The following is a 21,136-nucleotide window of genomic DNA, read 5'->3' as shown; positions in this document are numbered from 1 at the left end:
TTTTAGCAAAAGATAATAAATCTGTAGCCTTTAATCCTCCTGTGCCAATCTGTAAGCTGATATCATTATTACATGAAAGGCAATGAGAACATAAGTGAGTAAGCAAAAGTAGGTTGCTATTACAGTCACATTATAAATTCCACATAGCCCAAACTGTCTCGTTGATGTTTGGCTCTCTCTGCTTTATGCAAAGTCTATAGTCATAAGGCAGGTTGATTTGCAAGCACAGAACGTATAGTTTTGGTGTCTGTTTCCATTCCTTTGCTGTCCTTACTTCCTGGAGCACTCTTTAGAGAAGTGAGTTAAGTTCTGAGTCTCCCCTGCACCTGTGAGTTGTAAGTAGAAGGGAACATTTGAGAAAATGGCAACAGGAAAATGTGTTCCCATGATGGCAGTTGCCCCACACCAACAGGCTCGATCAACAGCTAACGTGCTGTGCAGATACACATCGTCTCTTGCTATAACAATCACAAGAGAAGGCATCCCCACTTAAACTGGGCCCTTTCATCTAAGCATTTAAATACTTTGCAAAGGGTAAGATGCAGTTATTGCTACGCAGGTACCATCACAGTTGATATTGTTTACGCTGAAGTGATTCAGTAGAATCAGGCCCCTGACCTTGTCCCATCCAACTGGGAAACCTCAAAGAATGTCAGCGTGAGCTCGGCTAAAATAGCTGTGATTTCATAGCCCATTCCTCCTCCCATTCACAACTATGCAATATCCCTGTGGCAACTGCGGCAATCCTTTAAATGGCAAAGGAACACAAATATTTAAAACGATGCAAACTCTTTTAAAGCAGTTTGGTGTCCAGAAAATGGAGCCAAGGCAGAGTTCTGGTGCTCCGCTCACCCGTGGCCTGCCACATGGTCCATTAATGAGCAAGAAATGCAATACAGAAGTGGGGTTTGTTGAAAGCTGATGGTGTGGCAAAGATTGGGAAGACGACTGTATTTACTAAGTGTTTTGGAATGAAAAAAAAGCTTTATTCCTGCAGTTTATGTAACTCTATCTCCCAGAAGTGGGTGAAAGCAAGCGCCAGGTGAAATTACTGGAAGTTGCCAGGAACCGTAGTGTAATGGCTTAGTGCAACTACAAAGCGCAGAGGACTAAAAAAAATAATAAAAAATAAAATAAAAAAAGAGGAAAACGCATCAGACGCTGCATCCCCCTGGAGAAAGGGGCTGACATAGCTCCTCAGCGCTGGCCCTCCTGCCCTCACACAACACCACCCGGCCCAAACCCAGCCTAATCTTTACCCCTAACCCCCCCAAAATCGGCCTCTTTTCCTCTTGAAAAAGGACCGTCCCCGGTCCCCGTTCCCTCAGCGCCGCGGCCCGGCAGGTGGAAGCCGCCGCCGCCGCCTCCTCCGCTCCTCCCCCGGCCCCGGCCCCGGCTCTGCGCCGCCCTTTGCCGCCGCCCCGCTCCTCTCCTCTCCTCTCCCAGCTGACGGGGGCAGCCCCTTGTTTACCGGCCAGGGCAAGCAGGCAGCCGCCAGCCCGGCCTGCGCTGCGAGGCGGCGGCGGCCTCACGCCTCACCGGGGGCCGGCGGGGAGGAGCACGGGGCCGCCCCGTTTCCCTCAGCCGGCGGCTATTAAAGAAGGAGAAGGAAAAGAAGAGGGAGGAGGGTGGGTGGAAGAGGGGTGGGGGGGGGGGTGAGGCCCTCAGCGGGTCCCTCACCGACGATGCGAAGCCCGGCCCGGCCCCCGCGCCCGCCCCGCGGCCTCTGATTCGCCCCAGCCGGGACGCGCCGAGCCGCGGCGGCCGCAGGGACGCGGGCATGGCACCGAGACGAGCAGCGGCGGCGGCGCTGGCCGGGGCCGTGGTGCTGCTGCTGGCGGCCTGCTGCGGCCGAGGCCGCGGGGAGAGTGAGTAGGGGAGCCGGGGTGTGTGTGGGGGGGGGCGAGGCCTAAACGGGCGGTAGGGTTTGGGGGGGGGGGGCGCACCGGCGCCGTGAGGGGGCGGGCGGGTCCCCGCCGCCTGCACCCTTTGGACCTGGCGAGCGCCGCCGAGCCCAGGCCGCGGCGGTGGGGACGGCGGCCCCGGGGAAGGCTCGGTTGGGGCCTGCGGGTCCCTGTGGTGCCGGAGGGGCCCGGAGCTCTCCTCACCCCGGGAGCGGCTCGGGTGACCTTCAGGGCTCGCTGTGGGGTGTGTGTGTGGGGAGGTTCGGTCCCAAATTGCCGAGGGGCCGCGAGTGGGGTAGGGGGCGGCTCGGAGGAGGTCGAGATTGGAGCGGGGAGGGCAGGACGGAGGCTGGAAGGGCTTGGGGCCCCCGCTGGGTGCCCGGGTTGCCGCGGTGTTTACTCACGGGCACGCCGCTCGGCTGCTTCTCCACACGCCCAGGGGGTCAGGGTGCTGCCCCTGCCCGGGCTGCCCTCCTCTATCAGGGCCTCCCCGGTTTCTGTTGGGGTACAAGAGGCTGTTTGGGGCTCCCTGACGCTTCTGTTTTAAGGCTGGTTTGAAAACGAGCTCCAGTTTCAAGAGGTTCGTAGCGTGGCGAGGCTTCGAGTCGGGAGGGTTTGTCATTAACCGCAGGAATACTTGTAGGTAATCTTCCAAAGCCGCGGGTATTAAAGGGGGATAAAGCTCGAAGGTAGGGATCTGTGCTTAAACAGCGACTTGTAGAATGCGAGGTAGGGATCTAAAGGTGGTGAATTGGAGGTGGCGAGCTCGTGAAATTAATGGCTGATGTGAGTTTAAGCCTTAGGAACTGCTTTTGATGGGTAATATTGAATAAACTTCCTTAAGAAACTGCTCTAGTCGAAGGTTTTAATGTCAATGATTACAGTTGCATTTATTTTTTTTTAATGTAAGGAACATATTTATTTGAAGAGAACTAACTAGATGCTCAAATTGTCAATCCTGTAGCGCATCCCGTAGTCTACCTGTTAGCTTCCCCATCAGAAAAGGCCACAGCAAGAGAATTGCATCAAGTGCAGACGAGACAATCCTGGGCATTTTTAAAACGGGGGTGATACTGAGGGAATAAAGCAGGGTGTACCTTTGAGACAGCCTCGTTTTTTGCAGCAATCTGACAAGTCACGTATTTCAAAAACACCTAATTCCGACCTCATACAACGCTGTTACATTAGAAGCCTTTAAAAGAGACTGCGGATATGTTTTTAACTAGGGAGGGTAAGTTATAGCTGGCAAGCATGTACAAACCCGCCCATCACCGACAGAGGAATGGAGAAGGTAGTTGACATATAGCACTAATAATAAATCCATACACAACTTTAGTCCAGCAGTTCCTAATTTGAAAACATTATTATTACCACCACGCTGAAGCTTTTTATTTATTTATTTACTTACGTGCTTAAAAGCGTATTCTGCCTCTTTGGTTGCAAGAGTGAATACGATCATAGCTGCTTCATCTGTGTGGTAGGAAAATACGCTCTACAATTTATGGATGGAGAGACAGCAGCGATGTACAGGACATAAAAGCAGCATCCGGGGTGGAATATTTGTGTATCATTCATACAACGCAGACACTTTTCAAAGTATCTTAGAGGCTGTTTGGACAGTAAGTTCCTGAATTCAAAAGGTTTTCAGCTACTTTGATGTTTGACTCCATTTTCTGAGAATGATTAGATCACACAGCACCACAGCGTGGATTGAAAACAACACGCTAACGTGGAGGCCTGCATCAGAGTGGCTGGAAGGGTAAATGCATGCACAATAGTTGCATAAGCAAACAAGTTGTTCCCTGAGCAACGGGACTAATGAAGTCTGCTTTCTTGGAGATTTGCGTCCTGCATTCAGTACAAGCGTGCCCCATGATAACACTGCTCTCCAGTGACAATATTCCCTGAGCTCTGAGCCTAACCATGATATTTCTTGTGCCACGTGTCTTTTTCTTCCCTTTACTTGTTGCAGACAATGCTAGCATTCGTCTCACATCTGCTAAGAGCCAGGGCAAAAGCAGCGTATGGTGTGTTGAGCAGGCAAGCTGGATGGAGGGTTTATTCACCCTTGAAGCTGTCTTTTGATGGAGATGCTGAAGGTTTTCCTCCTTAACCCATCCCCAGTTTTCATGTGTTTGGGAATCCTGTGTGTGTGCGCTCTCTTCCTCTTTTACATTTGGTTTAGTTGGGTTCAGATGTGGTTGAGAGGAGGAGAAGCAAGGGTTAAGGAAAGGAGACCAGACCTGCTCACAGCGTGAAGATGCACACATTTTTAGTTAAGAAAAGCAGGTTTGGCTTTTTATTTTTTCTTTATCACTGTGTAAACATAATGCAGCTTCTTGAAATAAATCTCATGCGTGACTCACACGGCAGTTCATTAGTTGTGGTATTCAGGGTGGGATTCACCTCACCTGGTCTCAGGCATCTATCAAAGGAGCAATATGCGTTGGGCTCCTTTTGAAATTAGTAGAAAGCTAATCAATACAGTCACTAGAGGTTAGAGTATGCTTCCTCCTCTTCTAAGCTCTTCACCTGAAGCTGGTCGCTGTACTTGCACGCTGTTGCTGGTGGTGGGAGTTAGGAATCTGTCTGAGCTCTCTGTGCTGATGTTAGGTGGGACTAATTCCATTTTTTTTTTCCTTTAGTAATAGCCTTTTAATGTTATTTTCCTCGGTGTTGTTAATTCTGATTCATTTGGGGTTCTTTTTTTCTGCTCCTAAACTCATTAAGAAGCTGGTCTCTTACGTTTTAACGTTGAGAGACTCGGTCTAGAGTGAAATGTCGCTCCAGGGGGTTTAAAGTAGGAAGAGTGACTGCAGCAGGGCAGTGTCAGAAGCAGGCAGTGACCGTGTCCACCAACCATCCCAGCGTGTGCCCTTGCTATTTTAGAGAAGCAGTGCATTCATTCTGAATAGCCTACAAAAAACCCACAGGCTTTCTGATCGATTTTGGGGTGGCTGTTTTGTGGAACATAACTTATCTTAATGTTGACAACCGAATCCCCAAATCTGCTGGCAGTGACCTCTGCTCATTGCTCTGATGGATCTCCTGTGGTCCCGGGATGCTGTCGTTCCAGCACCACCCCTTCCAGTATCTTTGCTTGGAAAAACACAGCAGCACGAGCCTTGTTTTCCCCTGATGTTTTGATTTGAATGTGGAGAGTGTGATGTTGTAGTAAACCGGGCGTTAGAGGCAGACTGGGAGGTTATGTATGCTTTTGGCATTAAAGAAAGCAAGCTCCGTGACAGGCTGGCCCTTAGTTCAGGAACACTGGCTTGCGTAGTGAAAGATAACAGCCACCCGAGATGTTATCCGAGCAGGCTGCAGGTTCATAAACAAACTCACTTTTGAGTGCATTTCTGAATTTGCTTCGTTGCTCAGATCCAAGTGACTGAGGTGCAAAACCAAAGCTCAAAAACAAATGTTTTGCTAATAGATAGCTCCTGTTTGTTAAACTATTACTGCACTAGGCTAGAAGCTGGCTTGTGGTCCTTTCTTCTGTCCCGTCCCTTAACAGGATTCTTTCATGTCTCAATTATCCTAAGAAACACCTAAAAGCCCATTTCCCAGTTTCCTAATGCCTTCTGTGTACAAGTTAGCATTATATAGAATCACCAAGTTTTTGATTTAATCGGCGAGTGCAATTTTTCCTAAATGATTCCTTTATTCACGTCGGTAGTGAACACTCTAAAACGCGCAATTAACTAATGGTTATCTTAAATGGTTTATGTTCCTTCTGTGTAATCCTACATCATGCTGGCCTCGATTGTTCAAGAGCCAGAGCTCTAAAGCAGTGAATCATTAAGGTCTGGTATCCAGCTAGTTTACTATAAACAAGGCTTAAGTTCCAGCTATTCCCTCGGTTAGACTGTATCTCCAGAAGTAACCTCTGACATCAGATCTCCTTTCTTCATTCAGCGCTTGAAGGTTGCTACCAAACTAGTTTGTTCGAGAGGCTTGGTTGGCATCCCAGGATTTTTTATTTTTATTAAAAAAATAAAAAAAAAAAAAAAACACCTTGCAACTTTTTTCTTGGGGATCTGATGAAACGTGTCTATAATGATTTTTTTTTTTATTGTTATTATTGTTTTTTAAGTTCCTTTGAATAGCTTAGTAGCTAGGGATGGAGGAGTTTTTCTTCTCTGGCAGTGTCGTGCTGTGCTGCTGGACGCGGAGCCTGTTTCTGCTGAAACGCAGGAATCTGTGTTAGCAGGGCTTTTGCCAGTAGCTTGAACAGGAATAGCATTGGGCCTACTATTAGGGAATCAGACTGAGATAGTTATTTTGCTGATTTCTGTATTTTTTGGACCCAGGTTGTCTGCCTTACAATTGACTCCTCAACTTTGCTCTCCCGGGATCGCACCTGACTAGCCTTTGTACTGAATCACTGACTAATCCCCCTGCCCCTGCAGAAGAAATACTATTGAGAGAGGCTGTGGAAAGCCACTTACTACTTTGCTTAAAACTGCTTCTCGTTGTCTTGGTAACGATAAATTTATGGGCGACTTCAGCAGCTGCTGCATGAGCAGAAGATGCAAACTGCTGAACAGAATTCAAGAGCAGGAAAAGATCGAGGACCCCGCAGCAGAAAAGCAGGGTTTGTTTCAGATAGGTGTAACTCCTTCTCCTCGATGCCCGAGGAATTAAAAATGAGGTTCAGCTTCTGTGGTGATACTTATCACTTAAAAACTAAACTGAAGTAGATAACGAAAAATAATTCTTAAATGTAATTTTCTCTGAATGTGGAAAAAGCTGGATAAAGCCCCTGAATCTTTGTACATTTCCAATCATAGTAGCCTTTTATTCAATTGTTTGTTTCGGAAACGAGCATGTGGTTTGATTGAAATTCCTTTTAAGTTTCTCTGCCAGGCTAACGTTGCAGTGTTTGACATCTCCTTCCATGAAAAGGGCTTGGGCAGAAGCTCCTGGTGCTGGAACCCCTTAAGGCCCGCAGAAAACATACAGGTTTATGACATGCTATTGCTCAGGTTTGAAAGCAGCAGAGTTTGAAGAACTCGGGTCACATCCTGGTTTGCCAGGGCGTGTGGAATCTCCTGTCTGGTCTGTGCTGGCAGCACTGCTCACAAATAATGCTCTCTGTGTGAGAGTTGAGAATTGGCCCAAAATACAAAAATAGTTCTAAAAAGCCAAGTGAGCTGATGGACTGTGGATGTGTACTTCCAGCTCCAGTAGATCTATACAATTAATTAACTCTTCAAAATGCTTTGCTGTTTACCCACAAGCATCACCTGCCTCTTTTTAGATTTAGCTTCAGCTAAATTTTTTGCTTTCACACACTTCGTGAAAATATTTGTCTGTCTCAGCCTTTGGCTGCCTTCTCTGCAAGCTGCAGTGGGGGGGAACGCTGCAGGTGAGGGTGGTTTGTACCCTGCATGGGTGTCTAAATCATGTTTTTGGAGGAGGGAGGAAAGCCTTTGAGCTGCTTTCTTTTCTTTCCTTCTCCATGCTGGGGGCTGAGTGCCTGGGGCAGGGCCGGTGTCTGGTGACTTACCCAATTCCCCTCAGAATGATGATGAAAGACTCGGGTGACTACATGTAGTGTGTAGGTGCTTTTTGTGGCCTTAAGCCATGATAAAAGCCTGGAGCTTTTACTCTCAAAAGTAATTCTTCGGCTGCAGGGTTGAGCTGTATCTTTTTGGCCTGTCCATTTCTGCGAGGTCTGTGATGGAGCAATTGCTCTTGGGTTCCACCTCGGTCAGCTTGCTGTTATTTCACCTCTGTGCTTGGCAAGCAGTAATTAAGAAACAAGGAGGTGGATTTTGCATTACCAGATAGTTCCAGCTCCATTGGTCACTTGTACATTGAATTTCAATGTTTTTGAGTGTTATTGGTCCTTTCCTGAAGAAGCTACTGGCATAGACGCAGGATTTTTTTGGGAGTGATTTAAAATATATATGCGTTCTTGATTAAAATTTTTGACCTTAATAGAATATATTCTCCTGGGCAATGAAACACGCAAGCCTTTCAGTAAGAAACAACCCAGGGAGAAGTCCCCAAACCTTCTCTCCTTCCCAGTCTGTGTGTGGCTGGGAATTATTCTGTCCTTCTGCACAGCTTTAGATTTGTTGAAGCTTTTCCATTTGGCACCAGTTGATCAGCAGTGATTATGCTCCCACCAATTGCTCCTTCTTGATTGAATGTCAGGAGCTCGTTAGAAGCTGCAAAGCAGCTAATTGCTTCCCAGCATAGGCAGCTTAAGTTTGGAATAACATACGAATGTGCTGATTTTACTTGTTACTAAAAAAAAAAAAAAAAAAAATCCTCCTTACGCTGATGGCATTTCTTTGAGGTTTTTCCTTCCCCCATCAGGGCTGACAATTTATTTGCTTCTTGATCTGAGCCTCAGACGTGTAACTTGGAGGTTTGCAGCTCTTGCAGAAAGGCCCAGGTGATGGGGCCGTGTTGCACGCCCCCTCCCTTGGAGATACTCGTCAAAATTGATTAAATTAAATAACAAGAAACCTTCCTTAAACCAAAGCTATTGCTCCCCCAGTTCTCTGATCCCCTGCCTGGGATGGACAACGAGCTTTCTGGTTTGCTTCCCATTTTTCTGCGGTGTTTCTTGCTCCTATGTGGTCTTCAGATTTCCTTCCCCACCTTAGGAACACCCGCGATCCCTGGTGCAGTGTGCATTAGCTATTTCTTCCAGAAAGAAATTTGTGAAACGACTTGGATACGGTGCCAAAAATCCTATTGGGCAATAACATTGCTCCGGATCCTATATTAGTGCTGCCAGTTTTATTTTTTATTGCAGTGGAGCAGATTTCTGAATAATCATTAAGACGTTTGCATAGAATTTATTTTTAACCCGCACAGCAGTGGTCTTTGTACAGCCGGGAGGAGTCAGGCGATTGTAACCATCAAACATCTGGGCATATGTTAATTCTGGAAGCCCTGATTATTGCTGAGTGTGTTCTTGAAGTTTAATTTTATACATAGTGACAAAGAAAAGTAAATGTGCTGGGCTTTTAACTCCAAAGGGGAGTGTGTGTGTGCGCGGGGGCAAGTCTCTGCTGTAATCAAAAGAGGACTCCTAAAGTGGATGCAGTCTTAAAATTAAATATTTCCACCTGGGCAGGTAGAAGTGGTTGTCTTGCATGCTTGTATCACCAGACAGGCTTCCCTTTCCTCTGATGTTCTCCCAGAGCGTTAAGGGCTAGCTGTATCTTTTATGAAATTTGTTTTTCTAAAGGGTTATCGCTGGGGTTTTCATTGTGTTGTGTGGACATGGTGCTCTAGATTTCCTTACCTGTAATTAGAATTCAAATTTTCCCCATTCAGACTTGTTTCCTTCTTCCCAACTTTTTGCTGCTGCCTGGGTTCGTGTTACTCTGTTTCCCTTCTAACCCAGGCTTCGTATCCTTGTTTGCTCTGCCGGTTCTTTGGGTTACTGGTTCTGCTCAACAAACTGTCCAGGTAGCCGAGGCAGGGAGATTTGCAACCTTTAGAAAATAATAACAAAAAAAACCCTAACCCAACAACAAAACGCCTAACCTGAAAAGAATGCTCGGGGCACAAATTTCTGGTGTAGTAAATTACTCATCAGCAAAGTCTGGGCGAGAGCCGAGGCTGCATCTTCCATGTGGATTTCCAGTTTTTTCCCTTCCCAAGCACTGCCATTTCCTCCCCATTCTTCTTTTCCTATCTCTTCCCTCCCTGCAACCATTCTAAATTACTCCCTCTAATCCAGTGGCATTAATTGCACAATCTGGGATGAGGTAGGTGTGTCGCTGGCAACTATCTAAAGAAAACAGACTCTGTTGCATGGACACCTCTTACTTTGTAAACGCTGAATGACGTCTGCGGGCTGCTGTTGCCGCTCCGGTCGTGATAGGGGTAATATCCAGCAGCTCAAGATGGCAGAAAAAAATTATGAAATACTCTTTCAGTTCATATTTTGTAACCCTATACCAGGGAGCGTTCCCAACAGTGTATTTCTTAACGCTCGAAGCGTGCTTTTATTGAAAAGGCCCTGGCTGTGTGTTCTGAACATAGCGATATATTATGGCACGGTTGGAAAAATGGGTGTATTTGGAAAACTGTTTTTTTTTTTTAAATAAGTAAATAGCGTTGTTCTTTGCCTTCCAGTATGCAGAAGCATGGACATTCGCAACAATCTGACCCGGCTGAACATGCTTGAGAACTGCACTGTGATCGAGGGCCACTTGCAAATATTGCTGATGTTTAAAACCAAGCCTGAAGATTTCCGTGAGCTCAGCTTTCCCAAACTGACTATGATTACAGACTACTTGCTGCTTTTTCGCGTCTACGGCCTGGAGAGCTTAAAGGGACTCTTCCCCAACCTCACTGTGATTCGAGGAACCCATCTGTTCTTTAACTACGCGCTCGTCATTTTTGAGATGGTTCACCTGAAGGAGATCGGCCTCTACAACCTGATGAACATCACTCGAGGCGCCGTGCGGATCGAGAAGAACAACGAATTGTGCTACTTGTCCACCATCGACTGGTCGAGGATTTTGGATTCTGTAGAAGACAACTACATCGTCGCCAACAAGGATGACAAAGAAGAGTGTGGAGATGTGTGTCCGGGCACTGTGAAAGGGAAAAGCAACTGCCCGCCCACCGTGATCAACGGCATCTTCATCGAGCGCTGCTGGACCCACGACCGCTGCCAGAGAGGTGGGTCTGCGGGGCGGTGAGTGGTTGCTCTCAGCATGGGTTTTAACCTCTCAGATCTGTCTGGGAGCTGAGACGTCAGCTGTTAATCACCTGTGTGAATAGTGTGTCCAAAAATGCTGTGTTTCGTTTCTCTAGAAAGTCAGGGACTGCCTAGAGCTCCCCGGTTCAGTGTGCTGTGAGTATAGCTGTTATCTTGTGTACTGGTTAGTGGTATTAGTACTTCTGGGGCTTGGCTATGGGATTAAAAGTCCAGGTTGATTGAAAGACGGAAACAAAGCAGCAGGAAAGGTCTTTCAGGAATAAACCTGACTCCGGAAGAGTGCAATTATATTTTTACTGAAACCATCCGGTCATAAAATGTGCAAGATAGGTGGATGGGTGAGCAGTGTTTGCACACAGTGAGAAGCTGGAAGCCAAATCGGACTGGAAGAAAAGGAAAAGGAGGAAAAAGAGAGGTCCTAGGCAGTGCCTGCCCATTGCAGGAGTCCTGGGGAGGGAGAAGGAATCGCACTTTCAGGCTCGGGTTTTGGTTCAGAGAGAGAGGTGTGTTCAGAAAGGCAGCTGCTGTCCTAACCCCTGAACCCCAGGTCTGAAACTGTGTTAGGGTTGCTTTTAATTTCATACAGATTTGTTTTTTCCAAGCTTGGAGCCGACCTTAAGTTTAGTTTTAATTATATATTTGCTTTGATTTATGTTATGACTGACGGGGAGCAAAGTGAATTGAGGTAAAACTGACACATTCAGAGCTGTCTGTCTTGGAGGTAGTGCATCCAAATGAAGCAGTGTGTCCTAAGACGAAATTAGGAAACTTGCGGGCTGGAGAGCATTTCTTGCCAAGCTTTAAAGGGCAACTCTGAGTGCTAAGTGCCAAATTTGAGAAGGAATTCCTAGCAGTATGCATACGCTAATGAAATTAATGTGGTTTCCCCTCTGCTACTCCTCACCCCAAATTGTCTAGCTTCCTTTTAAAGAAAGTGGTTATTTTTTATTGCCGGAATAACAGGGTATGAGCAAGAACATGCAGGAGTGTATGTGTGTTTCTTTTTTTAAATGAAAACTCAGGTTATAAAGCACTTTAGTTTCTAAACTCTTTTGGTGTGCAGTTATTATCAGCACTGAAACCTGGTTTCTTACACGTTCCTGTTTTGCATTTTCTACTATTTCATGGGGTTAAAGACCTAACTGAAACGTTTTTTGTGGCTGGACCATTCATAATGTCCCTCATTCCTGTGAATCTTCTGGGGCTGTGCTACAGCAGGCTGGAATGTATGGCTTCTCTCCTTTATGTGACTGCCTATTTCCACGAAACCTGTAGGAATGTAATATTTTACCTTGGGGCAGAAATCTCAGCTCCTCAGCCTCTCACACAAATTCAGCTAAATTCATCGGAGGATACTGTGCGTGATCATGCACTTAGGTACCTAAAGAAGCCAGCCTAATAAATCTGTTTGACTTGAATTTGCAATTTGAATTCGGAAACGATTTCAGAAGAAATTCTATGCAAATTCTCCATCTGGTTTTCTGTGTTCCTTTTGAGAAAATGTAGAGAAGCCGGGCTCCTGCATACTTTGGCTGTAACTGATGTGCATTTTCAAAAGCACTTACTCCTACTTAGCTTTGTTTTGAATGCTAAGCTTCGTGCTTTCATTGGTAGCTGGTGTTCTCAACGAGATGGTATCTGCATTACATTGTGCCTGGTGACACCTGCCTCTATACCTCAGAAGCTATTTTAACTGTTCTTCGGTACTCTTTTACATGTGTTAGCCTTTTTTTTGACTGTTTTAGACTTCCAGTACACGCACTCTAGTAGCTATGGGAGAGATTGGGGCATTTATTTAGTGTATCTGTTAGTGGAATCGCTGCCTTCTCTGTTCTTTTGCCAGCCCTAACGTATCCTTAGCATGTGTAATTGTTTTGTCAAGATTATTATAAGCTTGTGTGAATTGTACTTTGGCTTTCCTTTGCCTGAAGAGCTCAGAGTAACACCCAGCACTGAGGGTATTAATGTCAGGAAGTCTTTCCCTCTGCGTTTATGCAGCTTATCCGGGAATCTTCTGCAGCTAGTGCTGTCTCGTTGAGCGTGCTGAAGTCTCACATCATTTGGGTTTTTAAGTATTTTCCCCTCTTCTTTTTTAGTTGCTTTTTTTTTTTTCTTTTTGCAGTGGTGGGATGAAATGCAGAAGTTTCAGTATAGTTTTCTGGGGGGAAGTTGGGTTTTGTTTGTTTTAGCGCAGGTTTTTGATGTTTGTGTTCATGCACTGTTCACAGAACTTAGCATAAAACCTCAGTTTTGTAGTTTTCTATTTTTCTTCTTCAGATGGGAAGTTGTTGAGGTCTAAACACCAAAGGCTGATAGCCCTGCTAGATAGTTCTGCCCTGGGACTGTGGACTGTGATATTTTGCTGTTCTGTCTGCCAGAAAACCATACTTCAGGAATACTCAACTACCGCTTGTTTTGATGCTACAGAATGTGTGTCAGTTCAACAGGGAAAGGTCCCAAGCTGGCAAGCTTTGCCAGCCTGCTGAATCTACTTTGCCAGCCTTTGAATCTTGCTGGAGAAACGAGGGAGATGAGCAGGAACCTCGCGAGGATGTGCGTGAAGGTTGGAGGATGGCACCGTGCAGAAGCTGAATGTGATGGGAGGGAGGTGGGAATGGTCAGGACCAAAGGGGATCCCCTGGAGTCCCCCATGCCTTCCACACCAGTCCCTGGCCCTTTTGTGCCTGCTGCCCATGGCCACTTGGGTGCCATCCCCACCACATCTCACGCTGAGCATGCGTCTTTGGTATTTCTGTCTTTTAATCAGCACAGATATCCCAGTTGACTCCAAAACTAACTTTCAGTTACAGCGTGTAATTATCTCGGAGGCACACTTCCAAGTCTCTGAATCATACTTACAGCTCTAACTCCAGCCCAGAATTTTTTTTCAGTTGGTGATAACGCGTTGAAGACAACAAAGTGAAGATCTTCTTACAGACCTTAGAGCTAAGGTTGTGCATGAAGCCAGTCGGGAGGAACTGAAATGATTTGTGGGCAGCCGTGTGCTCTGAAACAGCAAACTCGTGATGCTGAAGAGTCTCTGTCTGAGTATGAAGATGTGTAGGTGGATATACCAAAAATCGAGATTGGTCAGGATGTGTTTCCTGCAAGCTTTCCTTTCCTTTTTTCAAAATCACTTGTCTTGGTGTGAGAAGCAAGTCAGTTCAGCTAAGGCCAACTCACGTTGTATTTTGGGTAGGAAGGGAGAGAAATATGTAGTCTGTTTGGAATTTGGGTCTAGCCTTGTGCTGTTTATGGCAGCCAAGAGCTGTGCCTATTCTGGAGGTTTTGTACCTTTTCAGCCCACGTTTTTGTAAGGCCTTTTTATATGTACATACTCTTATTTTCATTGCCATAAAAATGTAGTTCTTAGTTCAGCGCAGCATGTTCATGCAGAGAGCGCCGTTGCTGAAGAATTCAGACAACAAAAATGCTGGAAATGCCACGTCCTAGACCTCAGTTCAGATTTGCCAAACATGATTTTCATATTTTGCATTTTTTTCCATGTGTTTTTTTTTTTTTTTAAATGTAATAAAAATGCTATATGTCTGTCACTCCACTTGCGGAAGGAACAATTCCCTGTGAAATAGGATTTCCTGCCAATTCTCTCTGCAGTCAGTCTTCCCTGTCCATACGTAATTTGAAGCAGTCTGATGTTTTTGACAGTCTCATTGTAAAAGCAATTCAGCCTTTAACTTGTGTGTCGGGTCATCTAGAGGTAGAGTAAGGTAGTAGGAAGGAAAAATGGAATGGCCAAATAAAAATTAACAGGAAAGCAATCTGTAATATCAGCCAGTCCCTTGGTGACTACCGAAGGGCCGCATTCCTGGGATATAAGGACAAATATCTGAAATACGAGTGGTGAAATTCAAGTTCTCCTGTTCATTCCAAATGAAACCTTTGCAGGATTCTTTTATCTTTGTGGTCTCGGGACTTCATGCTACGTAGGAATTTGAGTTACTAAGAGTGTAGGGGGGCCATTTCAGGTTTGTACGTAGACTCTTTCTTCAAACTATTGCTTTATGTGATTAAAAACAAAAGGTATCTCTCTCAATCAGTGTAATCACAAATTTGCAAAATATTAACCTCATTAAAAGGAAGGGGAAGGTAAATAAAACCATTTGTGCCAGTTGAAGAGGATAAAATAGAGCAGGTAGTAGTGATAACAGTCTGGAGTAATTGGCATGTAAAGGAGCTGCTAAAGAAAGGCACTGTATGAAAATAATGATGCTTGTCTGGATTTTTTTATGGTGTGTAAGCAGGTCTGGAGACTGGGGTTACAGCCGAATCTCTTTCCTTTTCCTGTGACCTGTCCAGGCAAAATAATGGGACAGGTAGGGGACAGGTAAGGATCTGAAGAGTTGCTTTAGTAGCCTGCTTTGTTTCCTAGTACAAACAACACAACAAAGCACTAAGAAAAACGTTGCTCAGCCTGAAGTGTTTTTCAACTGCTGTGAAACAGCTTTTAAAGAGACTGGTGCCAGAAGAAATCCTGCAACGACGAACATCTTCAAGGCAGATTTGAATAATAAAGTTCAAAGGTGTGTGTGGGAAACATTTTGTGATGTTTACTTAGGTAGAAATACTACTTAGCAACAGCTTCCTGTAATTTTTATGTGCTGGGAATTTCGGTAACCATAAGCTGAGCTTTATTACCTTTGTATGGGAAAGGGGTCTCGAAGCACTGCACAGACTTAGCCAACCTCAAGGGCAAGATATTTTTAAAGCTTCAAACACAAAGAAATTTTTCCAGTTGCTACCACATGAAGTGGAAGTGCTCTTTTTATTTGGAGATCTGATAAGACCTGCCTCTTTTTTTCCTTCCCAGCTCTGACAAATGCCAGATGGAAGTTGACACCCGATAATCTCACTGGGGCGTCTGTTCCGAACCTTGCCAAGCGACAGCTTTATTGAGCGCGTGTAGCGCTTGTGGTCAGGGCTATTGTGATGCTTGCAAACTGCTGGACATCCTAAACTAACTCACTTCAGCTTATAAAGAGTAGTTGAGACATTTATGGTGCTTGGTGGTGCGATGCAGCCTGTGGAACTGGGAAGAAGGGGTGAAAGAGTCCACACCAATGGCTATTTAAGAGTATACTACCTACTTAAAATAATGAGCAGGACTTGGTGCTGTGAAGAAGACCCTAGTTTGGCTTTTTGCTTTAACAGCACACTGACCTGGGCTGACGCAAGGCTGTAGGGTTTCAATACTTAGTGTTTCAGCATGCTATTAAGTCCCCATGTACGCAGCTCCTGTGGTCCCCCCACGTTGGTGTTTCTTGGGCTTCTTCACTGCTTCACCTACACTTAAACACAGGGGTTAATGGTTTCCTTATCCCCCTTATCCACAACCAGCACTTCAAACAGAAGCCACGGTTTGATCCCTTCTGTCTTCAGAGCACTTGGATGGGGACTAATTCCCAACTCGCCCAACAGTTAATGGCAATAAATAGAGATAAATTGCTCCAAAGTTAGCGATTTCTGTATAGACACCTTGTCCAGGTGAACATGTTTGATCAGCTGAAAAGGAGAATGAGGTATTGTACCCATAAAATGGAAGAAACATTAATCTTGTTTGGTTTGAGCTGCGATTTTAATTCTTTTTTCCTTCACCCCTTCCCCAAAGCTCTTGCTGTAAGCTGCTGTCCGGGCTGCAGAGGAGTTTAACATGCAGGGGCATGGAAGATGCTCTGAGTTGGGATCGCTGCTCAGGCTTCAGTGGCAACCCAATGTCAACTACTTGTTATTTCCAGGGCTGGCATGCCACGGGTACTTCAGCTAGAATACTTATTTTTCCCACTTCAAGGACAGATCCAAGTTACTGTGTTTCCCTTAAACAAGGGAACCTGCATTAGCCCTTGTTAGACAAAATAGAGCGGGCTGACTACGCTTGGCAGACGCGTTCGTCGGAAAATGCTGTTGTCTGGGCATGGATGTAGAGGTAGGAAGTCAGGGAATGATTAAAAAAACAAACCTGAGCAACGGGGTTAACTGGTGTTAGTAATGCATGAATGGGAGCGCTGCAAATGGTTCACCCAGCCTGATGTGTTTGCCTGGGGAGGAGGAGATTGTTTCATTCAGAGCAAATCCTACTGACTGCTGGGGTGCTCTGGTGTGGTAAGTCGAGATAAGGAACTGGCTGGTTTATATATCCTGTACGTTTCCCTCTGCTCACCCCTCTTAATGAAGGTAGAGCAATGGCTCTTTATTTTAAATCTTAAAAATTTTAATGAAGAGTAAAAGTATTCTAAATGAAAATACAATTCTGGTGCCTCTTCCCAGATTTTGGCAAATAGAGCAGAGTAAATTCAAGATACGTGTGATTTCACAGCGTTCTTACATTGTATGATGAAAGGCCTTCTTGTAGAAGGCCTCGAAAGGATTGTGAACCGCTCGAGTCCCTACAAAGACGTATATTCAGTGTGTGCAAGGAGACCAACTGAAACATGCCACTTGGCAAAGCTCTCTGCAACATCTTTCTCTATCAGGAGTTGCATCTGACAGGGATGGCCACTGTAAATACACCTTGTGTTTAACCCCTCCACTGCACATACACCTGGGGTTATTTTTTTGGGGGGGGAGTGTGACCAGTGCAAAGATTATTTCTAGCTGAAAGGTCGGTGACTTCGGGACCTCTGATTAATGACAGATGCTGTGAATAACTGTCTGTCCTGAGGAAGCGGCTCTCACCCTTCTCTGTCTCTAACAATAGCTGGTGAAAAGTTCAACGATCACGCTTCCCAATTATATCCTATAATTGTCTGCGAGTTCCTATTGGAGGGACGTGAATGAACTTGCTGGGATGTTTATGCTCCTTAATTAGGGCTGCTGCTTAGCTGGGAAGGGGAAAAAAAAAAAAAAATAGGTTGGGTAGCGGGAAGCTGGGGGGGGCACGGGCTGTGCTCGACCTGGCAGCGGGGCTGAGCTGCTCGCGGCGTGCCTGCAGTTATTTCGGTCGCTGCTTTGATCCAAAGTTTGCGGCTGGCCTTGCGTAAGCGCACGAAGCAGCGCTCCGGGGCTCGGTCACTGAAGTAAATGCTGGGGATTGCAGCTGCGTGCGTTCATAACCTTTATCTGGCCGTGGTTAGGTGAGGGGACCGGGGGGGCGCTGCGCCGGCTGGGCTGGCGTTGTCGGAGAGTCGGCGGCGTTGCTTTTATTTTGGCTTGGGAAATTTCAAACAAACAGAGAATTAACTTTGGCTTTGCGGAGCGCTCGAATGTTGGCTGAGCGAGCGTAATGTTTTCGTTTGAGTCTGGCTTCCCCGTGAATCTGTATTTAAATGAGCTGAAAACAGCAGTGCAGCGCGCTTGGCACCTGTTCGTGTCCAGAAAATTTTCTGACGTGGAATTTCCCTCTCTCTTCTCCAAAATACGGCCAGAATCACTGCAGAGGAGAAGGACTGGGGCTGGGCAAGCTGATGCTCTTGTATGAACAAGGAGCCTCTGGCTCAGCACCCTGGGTGAATTCCTTCGCTGGCGATCGTGCTCAGGTACGGCCCTGACCAGAGGCTGCCTCTGGAGCACGTCGGGGTCAGAGGCTCTGAGGATGAGGGTGTTTTGCAGGAACTCCCAGAAAAGAGATGGAAAGAAAGTCTGGTTAGAATAGAACAGTGTTCGGCAGAACGCTAGGATTCATTTTCTTGTTGCATTTCTTTTTAAAGGGCTCAGGGTGTACCTGGTTTCTCTGGCATCACTTCAGAGCTCTCAAGAAAAAATAAACGTGGTTTTGATCTTGTGGATCAGGTTAGAAGTGCCCTTTTTCAGGATGTCAAGAAATACTGCTCCATTGTAATGGTAAATCGGGCATTTTCAGCCTTCCCAGACATCAGCTACCACGCTGTAAGTGCTGAAGCACTGGCAGGTGCCGGGCAGTTGAGCTCCTGACTTTTATAAGCCTTGGTCATATGCAAACATAATGAGGGTGACGGGTATTTAACAAGGTCAGTCTGATTAATCTATGTGGTGGAGATCATAAGGTTTCTAAGATCTTCTTAGTCAAGGAAGGGAAATTACATTGATCTGGTCATAGGACAGCTCCAATTATTTGTTTCCTGTGTAATTTGAAGGCTTCTGGAGATGTGCAAAGCTTATTGCTGGTCACCTGGGACTCCCACCGAGTTGCTGTTGCTGCTGGGATGTGGCTGCGCTGTAATTTCGGGGCCCTGACACGATGATCTGCGCCTGAGCTCAGGTTACAGGGATACACGGATGGCTTTTAAGTCAATGCACAAAGTTAAGGGAATGCAGGTAGCAAGCTCCTCGTTCTCATTTAGTGCTTTTTGCAAAGCAGATTGTCTGGGGCAGGGAGGGAGGAGGTCGCTCCATTTGTGAATCTAGAACTGCCTCGTAATGCCAGCTTTCTGCAATCAAGAACGTACGTAAGGAATGCTTGCACTCAGAGGTGGGACTGGACCCTGTTGCACCATTAAAGACACAGCTGGAAAATCTTACAATCACGTAGGAAGCTCTAGCAGGGTGTTGGGTTTCCTAAGAATAAGGCACATGCAAGTCAGCAGACCTCACAGGATAACAAGGACAACAGAGATGTGGTAACCAAGCATTCTTCTGTTAGCTTTGTAGATTTTGTTAGGCATCCACGTTGTGTCACAGCAGTGCAAGGATTTTAATATTTCATAAGCAATAAAGCTATTCATTAAAATTTGAGTATCAGACAAATGCTTCCTATCTGTTCCACAAAAACAATCAGTCGTAGTCCGTGGGTAATGAAAACATAAAGGCAGTGACTTAATAAAAACAAATGGGGCTGCTTTTTCCTGGTCTTCAATTTTTTCTGAACGTCATCTTTCTGAAATAAGGCTGATTGCGCTGGATGTGTTTACACAGCTTCGGCTCGGGATGAATGAGTCCAAGAGTTCCCTTGTAAGTACCCCTCAAAAGCTCCCGAAAGCCAGGGAGGAAATGGAGCTCCTCACTGTGATGTCTGACCGTCTCACCCGGTGGAGCCTTAATGTGGCTTAAAGGAATAAGGCTTTTGTTTTAAAGCAGTGTTAAAAATTTAAAGCTCAGCAAACTGTTTTTCTGTTCGTTCAATTCTGTGGGTTTTAGACTTGGCGGATCTGTGCGTGGCGTGCGTTTCTGGCAGAACTGAAAGCCTAATGTGCAGGAGCTGTCGTGCTGGAAGACTTAATGAAAAAGCAGTTATGTGGAAACCAGTGATTTATCTGAAACAACTTCTTCACCTCATTGGCAGGTTTCTACAGCTATTAAATTAGCAAAAGCCCGTGAGAGAAGAGAAATGTCATGTATGGATCACCATTTCCTTAGGCTTCTCTTCCACACTACAATAACGTTATCTCTGTTGCTGTTTAAATAATTTGTACAGTGTTTGGCTGCTCTCTCAGCACTTAGAGATCACATTTCTGTGGCTAGATCCAAAACTACTTGATAAAGGTATCTCGTTCTAATAGGTTTATCAAGCAGCAGGTTTTGTTTTGAGGAATATGAAACGCTCCCCTGCGAGCCTGTGGATTTGGTGGGGGCGATAAGAAAAATGTCCCCGGGTCTGAGTGGCTCTGCAGGAGGAGGAGCTGCATCTCTGTTCTTGTTGAGCAGCGTGGGGAAAAGCATGTTGTTTTTCCACATGTTCAATTCTGCGATAACAAAAAACTCCAGATTGTGTTTTTAAACAAGCTTCAGGTCTCCCTATGCTCAGATTCGCCGGTGACTATCCATTACAGCAACACGTTCACCCACCCAAAGCCTAATTTGAAGTGGCACGGTTTCAAACACGAGCCTTGCTTTGATACCGCAGGGGAGCAAACGGGACTGAGCAATAAACCAAGTGCTCGCTCTGCACCAAGTGTTTTGCAGAGGATCGTGTGCTGGAGGTGGACTTTGACACCGCCGGTCTCCTCTCGGCGCTGTTGTTGGCCGTTTGGGTGGTTCTGTGCAATTTGCTTCCCCTGTCCGGGCCTCAATGTTTGTCTGTAAAATGGAGCCAGTCGCACGGACCTGCTGACGAGTGAGGCTTCAATAAAGCTCAAAAAATAAATATGGAAAAAAAATAAATAAATACGGTGAATGCAGGAAGTGCCTTGAGGCGAAAATTTATCTGGAGATCTTTAAGAACATTTTAGACAAACAGCTGTCAGAAATGTCGTAGGTAAAGTATTTGATCTGTCCCCGGACAGGTGGATGGGCTGGGTGGCATCTCGAAAAGTTCTTCGGCTCCGTTCCAGTTGAAGATTGCTTGCAAGGATGGCTGCTCCGTGCTGCGATTCGAAACCCTCCCTGCTTAGCTTGAGAAAAAGACTCTTTGTCTCTGGAGAAACCGATAGGGCTTCAGGTTTTGTGCAGGAGAGTCCCACGTTGTCATCCCGAGAGAGCAAACTCGTTAGTATAGTGCTTTTTCAGAGGATTATATCCATTGTAGGATTATTTCCATATGTTTTTTTTTTCCCCCCTGCAGTAATTACCCCATTTAGGGATCGGCAGGCGTCAAGGCTCAACGCTGAGGGTATCAAGCAGATCAGCTCTGAATGGTCTTAATTACTCGGAAATCGTCAGTGCT

The 21,136-nt window shown here is 45.8% G+C and overlaps 1 protein-coding gene across 1 annotated transcript in view; it reads left to right on the top strand.

Annotated features, from left to right (window-relative positions):
• Positions 1-1,772: 1,772 nt before the first annotated feature.
• INSR (insulin receptor) overlaps positions 1,773-21,136 on the top strand; it is a 55,334-nt gene continuing 35,970 nt past the window's right edge. Inside the window, exons 1-2 of the mRNA XM_032203600.1 lie at positions 1,773-1,868; positions 10,014-10,565. Coding sequence (XP_032059491.1) covers positions 1,781-1,868; positions 10,014-10,565 — 640 coding nt within the window. The 5' untranslated portion in view covers positions 1,773-1,780. The remainder of the gene's footprint in view (positions 1,869-10,013; positions 10,566-21,136) is intronic.

This window comes from Aythya fuligula, chromosome 26 (genome assembly GCF_009819795.1).
Source record: "Aythya fuligula isolate bAytFul2 chromosome 26, bAytFul2.pri, whole genome shotgun sequence".
NCBI lineage: Eukaryota > Metazoa > Chordata > Aves > Anseriformes > Anatidae > Aythya > Aythya fuligula.
Note: the sequence above shows the minus strand (reverse complement) of the source record. Positions and strands in the feature narration are given on the sequence as shown.